Source organism: Nothoprocta perdicaria, unplaced genomic scaffold (assembly GCF_003342845.1).
Source record: "Nothoprocta perdicaria isolate Ctin4 unplaced genomic scaffold, notPer1 scaffold_44, whole genome shotgun sequence".
Taxonomy (NCBI): Eukaryota; Metazoa; Chordata; class Aves; order Tinamiformes; family Tinamidae; genus Nothoprocta; species Nothoprocta perdicaria.
Genome location: NW_020455688.1, coordinates 2309112 through 2319445, shown reverse-complemented (window position 1 = coordinate 2319445; position 10334 = coordinate 2309112). Strand labels below are relative to the sequence as shown.

General features: G+C 43.6%; 1 protein-coding gene across 1 annotated transcript; it reads right to left on the bottom strand.

The window, feature by feature from the left end:
• Positions 1–1489: 1489 nt before the first annotated feature.
• On the bottom strand, positions 1490–6725 carry SYPL1 (synaptophysin like 1). The gene is made up of 5 exons (XM_026046436.1): positions 6626–6725; positions 5925–6043; positions 4514–4718; positions 3482–3670; positions 1490–2686 (listed from the first exon to the last, which is right to left on the bottom strand). The coding sequence occupies exons 1-5, from the start codon at positions 6692–6694 to the stop codon at positions 2561–2563; spliced, it is 708 nt and encodes a 235-aa protein (XP_025902221.1). The 5' UTR covers positions 6695–6725; the 3' UTR covers positions 1490–2560.
• Positions 6726–10334: the final 3609 nt, after the last annotated feature.

Genomic DNA, 10334 nt, shown 5'->3' with positions numbered 1-10334 from the left:
ATCTGTGAGGGTGCCAGAGCCCTGGCCCAGGCTGCCCAGGGAGGCTGTGGAGTCTCCTTCTCTGGAGATCTTCCAAAGGCGCCTGGATGCYGCCCTGTGCCCCGTGCTCTGGGTGTCCCTGCTGGAGCAGGGGGCTGTATCTGTGGCTAGTCCCAAAACATCAGTGAAGCTTGTTCTGATCTAATCCATGTCTGCTTGTGGACACAAGCACCACATTGCAGCTACAAGCCATCCTAGTGACCAACCTGGCTACTCACAATGACCAAGTGCTGTAGGGCTGGAGTTCCAGGTCACAAATACATAAATACAGGAATGTAACCCTTAAGAACACTGTCAGTTAAAAGATGCTTTATGTCTATCAGACAACCTTCAATCTCAAAAAGTTATGGGGCTGAGGAATTTAACCGAGTCTTAGAAGGATTTTTTATGTAATAAGAAAAAAAAATGAGTGATTTTAGATTTGGGATGAAGTATGTATTCTAAACCAGTGTGCAAATTCTGCCTTTTTCAAGGCAGAAAGCCTCTGGCTTGAASACAGAAAAACAGGGCAAAGGGCAACCACACACTTAGTGCTAGAAGGGAGGTTATAGAGAAGGGTTGTCTACAACGTCACATCGCTCAAGCCCTTGCTCAAGGGACAATAAACTTCCATCAGGTGACAAAGACCCATTTGATACAGGTCTAGTTCTAAAAATTAACCTAATAGAATTACCGAGAGGTGAAAATATTGGTCTCTGTGATAGTATTTGTACAAGGTTATCTTAGTTCTCCAAGATCAAATTACCTGTGCTATTTTATCTTGGCTGCCTATCATTCCATTAGGAAAACAACATTTGAGAGGGCTGAGTAGTTTTGATTCTTCTCCCTCATCTGCCAATGTAGTGAGAGCCCTACCTTCAATTACAGAGTAATCAAACTTCTCTCTATCCATCTTTTCTCAACCATATATAGTGATATAAAAACAAAAATTACAAATCATGTGACAACTACCAATCCAGAGGAGGACAATAGGTAAGAACTGTTGAAAGATGAATGATAATTTAAGGCTTAAAGCTTGTACTTGAAACAGAGTTCATGCAGTCAATGAGGTGAAAAAGGAGCTGGCAGAACACCTTAAAATAATGTCTTAAGYATCTTGGTTATAATCTTGAAACCTCAATAAAAGCTTCAGTTGTAGTAATCACACCCCCTTCTCTAAAAATAAGATATTCAGAATGAAAATTCAGACAGTTAAGCAGCAAAATCCCTCTCTAGCATGGGCTATCAGAAAGAAACCCAGAACAGCATTGAGCAGATGGAGTCTACAAGAGCATTTAGCCACCTCTACAGAAACCCAAGGCATTGGTGTAAACATCCTTCTGCTTTACAGAAAGCTTTAGCTATGACCAGRTCTCACTAGTAGAATGAGTTGTCCCCCAGAAGCTACCACACTTGCTTCTGTCACAGCAGTCAGCACTTCAGGCACATTCTTTCAGCAGCAGACATTTTATTATGCCCTTTGTCTCAAAAGTTCACTCTCAACATCAGTATCTGACACACTAAGCAGTGTTACATACACACTGTTATGCCTATTTTTAAATCACAAACAGTCTAAGAATCAGAAATTGACTGAAGAGCAGCTTGTTTAGAGGATCTACCCAAACAYTCATTTTTGGACAATCCACAGTAAGTTGGCTATCTCAGTAAAGAGACCTGCACAAGAAGAACCAAGTATTGCTCCCCATAAGTATTAACAAAGAGAACAGTGTCAACTAAGAATTTGTCACATTCAGACATCTCTAGTGGTATGCCTTCATATACAACCACTGCCCATGCACCTCAAAGGATTTTACAGAAGCCCAAAGCAAGCTGGGGTATATTTACACCGAGCTCTACAGAACTTGAGTCAACTTGGGACAATACTTTCAAGGGCATTTACTGTACACATGATTGATTTAGTAAATTGTGACTTTATAGCRACACTGTAAGCTCTTTTCTTGTTTGGAGACTGCCCCAAGCCATTACCCAGTACCAATGCATTCAATACAGAAATAAGACCCTTTCAGACTTGTCAGTAGGTTTTTGCTACAGCAGTAGAAGAGTTCTACAAACATCTGATAGCTGCAACTGACAGATCTGTAAGTTTTACTGATTGCTTTCATAAGATATCACTCCTAAAGCTCAACTGTATTTTCAGTGGTATTTCCCACATCCTAGTTGGATTTACATACTAGTTYTCAAACAAGGCTTGCTGCAGCTTACTTAGTTCTAACAATAAACCAAATGCAGGTGCTCTCCTAACCCATACCTTCTATGACAATAGCTTAAGAACCCTCTCGAAGGGGTCAGCATAGAGATAATCTTAACATTCYGCTCTTCAAAACTGTCATAAAAAGCTGCACAACTTTCAAAGGCTTAATATCTTGAGATAATAAATGCTTCAACTAGGATAGCCAAGATCTTGTGTCAAACCATAGTACAGAAGTTGGTCCAAAGTGTCATCAATTACTGAAATAAATCTTAGTGAATCCAGATGGTTGGCAGTGTGATGAAGCAGAAGCAGTGGAGCATCTCCTTGTTTTTATATTCTTCTTGGATATATTCCTGAGCTTAGAGAAGTCTTGTTTATTTGGTTGTGCAAGTTGGTATCCTTGTACACAAACCAAACATTTCCTCCCCACAGGACCATATTAAGCAAACCAAACATCTGCAGGTTAAAGAGAAGAAAAAACATAGTGAAAAGTTTAGAGATCACAAAACAAGACAGAAGCAGCAGTCATCCTTGGCATCCCTTTGATTTTGGTACAAGACACTTAATTCTAAGGCATGTTACAAGTAATTTCAGCAAACTTCACAGGTTTGCTAATCAACTTTTTCTAGTTCAATGCAAAGAACAGAATGAGTCAGCTCCGCAGAAGCACATTCAGACCACATATCACTGCTGAGCTAATGAACAGTCAGTTTTGAAAAAGCATGATATATTGAGAATTGTGCAGGGAGTGCCTCATTTTCTCTTTTTTTCCTTTTTCCAGAGCAGGACAAAAGAGAGTTCTATGAACATTAGCACTCTATACCAATCACAACATTATAAAGAAGCTGTGTGAGGTGCAGGAAGTTCTCACAATAGATAAAAAAGCCAGGTCTGACACAAATAGACAATAGCCAATGTAGTTTCTTACTTGCACCACTCAAGCCATTTCAATGGCCTTGTCCAGTAAAATATTCTAAGTTCCTAGCTCCAGACAGAACCCAGGAATTTGTGTGTCTGTAAATGACAGATTTAGCAGTTCTGGAAACAGATCCTTCTTCACAGGAATGAACGTTCTCTTCAAAAAGTGTTTGTTATTTTGGCCAGCRATACAGTGCAGTATTAGTGGGCCTGAATGACTAGTACCCACAAAATCTTAAGCAGCAATGCAAGGAGCAAGAAACAGGGCACTCTGCTGCCAGAGACTAATTCACACCATATGGGGCCAGTGAATGCATCATAAGATGTACCTACCACTGACACGTTCAGAGTTCCCATGTGGGTTACAGACTCAAGAACACAGCTTGTTCCTGGGGCTTTACAAGACTCAGCTTCCAGAATAATGCTGCCACCAGTGGAGATTTTGATGTCAGCAACCGCTTTGGCCCAAGCAGCGGTACTGACCAGCCACAGGAAGGCTGTTACCACAGTGACTATCAAGTCCTACAAGGAAGGAATATTCATGAGTAAGCCAAAAACCTGCATGAACGTGACAAGGAAAAGTCAAAGCCAGTACCAATTACTAGTCCAAAATAATCACATCAGTGCTAATAAACATAAACATTTTAGGTACTGATATTGTAATTACAACCCAAGGTATAATCTGTGTTGGTGATCAACTACAGAAAGCTGTCTGCCTTTTCTATCTATCAAGCATAAATAATTTTATCCTTGATAAGAAATTCCATTGTAAAACAAGTATCTAATACTTATGGCAGAAACTTTAAGTCAAAGTTGGACAAAGTAGGGATAGCAGAGGAGAAAGAATGCAGCGAATTTAAGTTTGGTTGGCTGGTATYGCTCAAATTGTGTATCAAGGGTCTCTAGGTCTGGTTCTAGGCATGCTCTAGAAGCTTTCTTGAAGATCCTGGTCAGGACTTTGGTATTTAAGATGTTCAAAACTGCAAGGCAGTTATTGCCCTTTACTCACTGCATTGCACAGCAGCTGTTCTACACAGCACATTCCTAGAGCCTAGCAGATGGGCTCCCCATCTGGAATAGCAGTATGTTCCTACACATGATCTAAAGAGTTGTAGAGAGGACACTGTTTACCTGGAGAGTTAGAACTTCATTCCACTCTTYGCTTCAAGAGCTGTCTGAACTCTGAGTTCTTGAACATCTATAGCATCTTAAAATCCCCTTTTCTACTCACGTCATAGGCACTAGTCTCAAAAATTTGCACTCATGCRCCTTCTTGCATTTCATGAGCTAGTTCATATACTCATATGAGCARTATTTCTCATCTCTTTGATGAAGAGAAGCCTTTAACATTTTAGTATTACTTACAGTCAGTGGAAACTTGCTGTTGCGCTGGTACACATGCATGTATCCAGTGTACACAACAAGGGCAGCAGTGCAGTAGAGGAATGCCAGCACTGCGAGCGTGACAAAAAACTGCGCAGAAGAGGCATAGTTGCCCACAAGATAGAAGTCAGTCCAAGTATCACCGCAGCGCATCGGGTCTGGTGCACTAAACACAACAGTATTTAACCTGGAAAGATTACATCCCTCATGTAGTTAGASTTTACCACAAGGTGGAAGTTCCATACAGTCATGCTTTACAAAAACAGTGCTTCAGCATTTAGGTTGTCTGAAGTTACTCTATAAAACCATACTTGACTCATACTACTAAGATGTGCCTATAATACTGTGTGAGGATCTCAGACTGATCTGCCTCTGACATCAAAAGGTCATAGCAACTTCAGTTATTCTAGACATAAGATCAAGATTTCTCTTGAAGAAAGAAAACTCAATTTGGAAACAGACCAAATTAAACTACTAAGTTCACAGGCAGGTAGTTAAATAAACTCRTGAAGGCTTGTAAGACACCAAATTACATCATTAGTTGAAAGCAAATGCAAGTACTGAATCCCCAATCACAGCAACCTCAACCCAGCCCTGCTGGCCAGTGAGCAGGTAGCACAGAAGTGTTTCAGATTGCTCCTCTCCTCCCCAAGTGCTGCTACAAGGCTCAGCTTCACAACCAAGCTCTGCACTTTTGCAGCAGCCTTTACTAGTTTGCATTTTAATCCTTTTCTGTTGTTACATCTGTGCTTCTCAACAGCTTATTGATTACAGAGCCGGAGCTTGCTTCAGCTGTGCATCTTCCAMATCAAAGAGAAACCTCCCTCTTAGCACTCAGGGAAGAGAAATCGGCCCATTTTTACACTTCTAGATCTTTTTACCTGCTTTTGCAGGTTTAAAAAAAAGCAAAAGAGTATTTGGTTACTGTGTACCCAGCCACTTTGTAAATCCAATAGCAAAATAATTTGCAAGAGCAAGTTTTTCCATCCGRTCTTTTCATAAAATTATTATACCAATGGCTCATTAGATTAAGTCACCAGTGCAACTAGCTTCATAAGTGAGGTTAAGATTTTAATTATTATTTTGCTTATTAAGCAATCATTTTCCATAACATCCATGCAGTGCTAGAACATAACCTGAGTTATAGTGATAGACCTGCAATGTTTTGTCACACCTACCAAACTTTCTACAGGGCACTGACAACCACAGTGCTTTGGAAGAGTGCAACAAAAATATTTCAAGTTCTTGACTGCTGTTCAGCAAGCCACAGGTTTCACATGATTCCCTCCCCAGTACAGACATTTAAAATTATCTTTTAGAGCTAGACTGAATCAAGGGTGAGTGGGGTATGTGGGGAAAAAGGTATGAGCAACAGCTGAAGATGCCAACTCACCTGAATGGATAAGCAAAAGCRGCTGTAACTGTTTCATTTTCCACTCCCTTACAGGAAACCAAAAGGGTAATTTCACCTTGAAAGCCTCCACACGTGGCAAAAGCAAAGATGGAAAAAATCTACAGAAACATATACAGAGCATTARTCCAAGAGCAGACCCTGATCTTCAGTTTTCTTCTGCTTTCTATAGACTTGTTATGGAGACTTTTCTTCAGGTTAACAGCCCACTAAGGAAAACTTAAGTCTTCCTTCTCCTAGGTGTTCTGGGATGTGAAGTAAGAGGCCTTCCATGCTGCATACAAGCAGCTTCAAAGTCATCCAAGAGGTTATATTCCAGCACTTAAGTCTAATCACACACATTCCCTTAATATTATCAAAGGGCAAGAACATGGAGCCTGGACATTTATCTCRCCCTCAACTAGAGCTACTACTTTCATTTCCAGGGGTAACAGCTAGATTTTAAACACTCCAGCAAAGCTCAAAGGGGACAAACCAGGCTTCTGGCTCAGGTARCTGGCAAAGACAAGGAGTAAGCAAAGGATGAGGCTAGCAGGGAAGCCTGGCMAAGGCTCCTCCTTGGGCCCAGGAGACTGCAACACACCAGCAAAGCCAAGCCCAGGCTCCTACCAGGCAGGACCTGCCGCAAGACCCAGGGACACCCCCAAGAAAGAGCACAAGGAGAAGCCCAGGGCTCCACTCACCCACTCRAGGACCTTGATGAAGCCCAGGGGCTCCAGGAGCAGCCCAAAATCCAGATGCAACCCCATCATCCTAGCAGAAACCCAAAGCCCAGAAACACCACAACAACCACCTGCCCCAGGCTGGTCTGAGGAGCCCTATAAAGGGGCAGGGGGGCTGAGTGGCAGCTCCTGGCCCTGCCCACACTGCCTGTGGCCATCTTGTGGTACAGCCCCCAGAGGGAACCTCGGGTGGTCCTCCCAGCACGGAGACGTGCATGGGACCTGCTGGYGCTGTCCTGGGGCTTGGCGGCCTGGCCAGGAAATGGCCCCGCACCCAGTGGGGTGTTACAAGGAGTAGCTGTGGCCATTTTGTGAAGGTCGGTAGTCCTGATAACAAAGTGACACAATCCTGACAGCAGAACTTAAAAACTTATTGTACACTGACAGTTTACAACAACCCTATTGACTACTTTTTTCTTTTTTTTTTTTTTTAAAAAAAAGTCTAAATAACTTGTGTTACTGTGCCCTGCAGCTGAGATGTTAATCTTCTTCAAAACCAAAGAGCTAAAACCCCCAAAGAAAAAGAAGCCATAGGCCTGTAAGAGAGGGACTATGTGGCTCAGGGGATCAGGGTTGGCAGAGGCCGTGAGCAAGCATGGCAGCTTCCAGGTGCTCATCATTCCCCTAGAGACTTCTGGGGTCATCGAGAGACTCCTGGGAAGGCTATGAGGAACACCAGGGTGTCTGGAGAGGGTGGCTCCTGGGAGCTGTGACTTCTAGAAAGCTCCAGTTGCTTCCAGTGAGCTCTGACAGCTGGTCCTGGGCCAYGGGAGCTTGGAGCTGTGTCCCAGCTGGCTGTTAACTGGGGAGGGTCAGCCACCAGTCCTGCAGGTGCTATGGAAAGACCTGTCCTATGGCTGGATAGGGCACAGCTTTCCGAAGGATGCACGGAAGGAGACCAGAGACTTTTCTCCAAGCAGCATCCACCTGCTGCCCCATAGTGACCGTGTGTCACAGGGCACTGTCCCCACCACAGCCTGCGACAGTCAGACTAAGGAGGACACAGCTCCGCAGGCCTGAGGTCACAGGGTTGCCTGAGTCCTCTCACTGAAGCTGAGGCCAGGGCAGTTGATCTCCTTGCATGCAGGAGGTGGATATTGGTGTCAGCAAGTAAAGGAGCTGCAGAAGGAAGTCAGTAGACTGTGTAGTCTTAGAGATGAGAGATTGACTTGGATCCTCTGCAACCCTGGAACTTCAGGAGTCCCAATCCCCAGCAATACAGAGGCAGGAACAGCAGAATCTGGGCTGGTCAGGGTGGGAAGTGGAAGCTCCCTGAAGACTCCAGTACAAGTTGTTTCAGATAGATTCCCAGGGCTTAAATGCCCACAAGGAAAAGCTTTCTCATCAAGCCTTTATAAAGGCCCTGGCTTTATAATGTGTATTAGCTGTGTGTCCCAGTGTTTTCCATTTTCTTCAGAGTTGCTTTCATCTCAGTAAAGACCAACATGAGTCCTGCAAATCTAGACAACATGGTTYGTTTCTCCTTCTGTATGGTATGGATATGCAGAGACAAGGTACTGGGAAGCCTGCTCAGCACAAAATGTGCGCTCTCTCACCCCACAGGAGGTGCAGGATGATCAGAATTTGCTCAACTCTCAGTGCCAGGCTGAACAGCTGTAGTTGAATTATTGTGCCAGCTTGCTGGAGGAAAGGTAGATGAAACTCCACTGTGAGGACTGGATTTGCCAATCAAATTATTTACAGGATATTGCAAACATAGAGCATTGCTGTGCAGGTGCTGTGACCTGAGAAAGTTGATCTCCGCTCTTGGGAGAAGGGAGCACTGCAAATGCCACATGGGATTTTCGTTTAATTTCAGCTCTGTTTCTAGAGTTGCCTCTGTGTCTCAGGCTTGGTGTATCCCAGCACTGAGCAGCTGTAGTAATTCGACTTTCCTGAGTTTGAAATACTTGTTGCTGTGACAGATATTACTACTGTGCATAAGTCATGGGAAGCAGTAACATCGTCAGAAACTGCCAGGTCAGGAAATACTTGTGAGGACGGTAGCAAAGTGTCAGTSTCTCAACTGGTGTGGGGCTGCACTGCTGCAAAACGTTGGCAACAGGGATAGGACACTCTCACACAATTTGCTTCTCATTTCAACGGGAAATGTCTACCTTAGCTTTCTGCACAACAAGCAAGAGGGGCACGGAGGCCTCCTGCTGCTGTGGCTCCTGGAAGCAGTCCAGCTTCAGAGCTGTGAAAAGCATGGTTCTTGTCCTTTCTTTCACTGCTGCATTGCAAATACAGCTGCTGCCCAGCACTGGTTCTCTTTATAACAGTGTCTATAAACTCTTTTCAAATCTGATGTAATTGGAGGTTTGCCAGCTTTATTATTAAGGTTGTGTTCTTACTATGCAACCTTGCTTTTAAAGCAAAACACAGAATAGTAACAAATTAATTACAACTGAAGGCTAGTTGGCATGTATATTAGAAACTCCCAAGACTATGTGTTTGTGGGTACAAAACACCCTTGGGACAGGGGCAAGGACCCCTCTGCGTGTGGAGCTTTCCTTGGCAGAGTGAGGCAGTCCTGCGAGGACAGAGCACTAGAGCCCACGGTGCCAAGCCAACCTGAATGGACAGGCATCCTCAAGCATCTTCTAAACCTGATTTCCAAATTGTCATATCGTCTTATTTCTGTCATAGCTGTAAAGCCTTCCCAAATGTGTGCARGCTTTCTAAGCAAAATAAAGATTTTCTGCTTCTCAAAGCAGCTACCAAAACTCTACATGTTGTCAGAAATCGTAGCAGGGTATCACAGGAGTGGGAGTGCCCAGGATAGCAAGGTCAACGCCACCGGTCTACAGAAGTGCACATGAAATTTGCAGTGAAGGTGATGAGATCTGTGATAATGTGGACCTGCTGCGTGTGGAYCTTTCTGTCCTGAGGAAGCTCTAGGTGCAACAGAGCCGTCCTTAGTGTTTCCAGGACACAGCTCTCTGTCCAAGCTTTCGTCCTGCAGCTTCAGGGATGTTTTATATATGCTGAGCACAGGCCRTCTGAGCACCTCTAAGACAAGGTAGAGACAACAAAATTTTATGTCACTGACTAATGTTGCAAGGGAAGAACATCAATCTATGATTTTCATGATGAAAAACCCATGATGTTAAACAGAAGAAGAGAACCACAGCAGATCTGTACAGGTCTGCTGGGGTCTTTCTCACAGGGATATGGCAGTGGCACAAGTCGAACACTGCTTAGTTTGGCCTGCACAGATTTTATAGCCTCGGAGTACATTGGGGAAGTCTCTAGGTGGATCTGACAGAGTTCTCATCATGTTTTTGTGTTCTTCATAGAGGTACTGGACTTAGTATAGATTTTGAAATGGCCCTCCAATCTAAGGGACTGTCATAGTTCAATGTCATTTCCCCTTGAATTAAATGTGCAGTAGCTGCATTCAAAAAGCCCTATGGGAGTCTATCTGTGCTGTCTGCTGGCCATGTATTACATACATGTCACAAGGAAAACAGTCCAGAAAAAGTGTTGTGGGTTCAAGCCACCCTGCTTAGCTTAACTGCCTTGAACAGACAGTTCCTTTTTAACTGAGTAAAGGAGTAAAGGACTAAAATCAAAGGAGTACAAATCAAGTTTTTGAAAAATGTCCAGAACAAGAGAAAAAGATGKAGAATCTGTTTGGCCATTGTCTCCACCATATGCTTCATGCTCA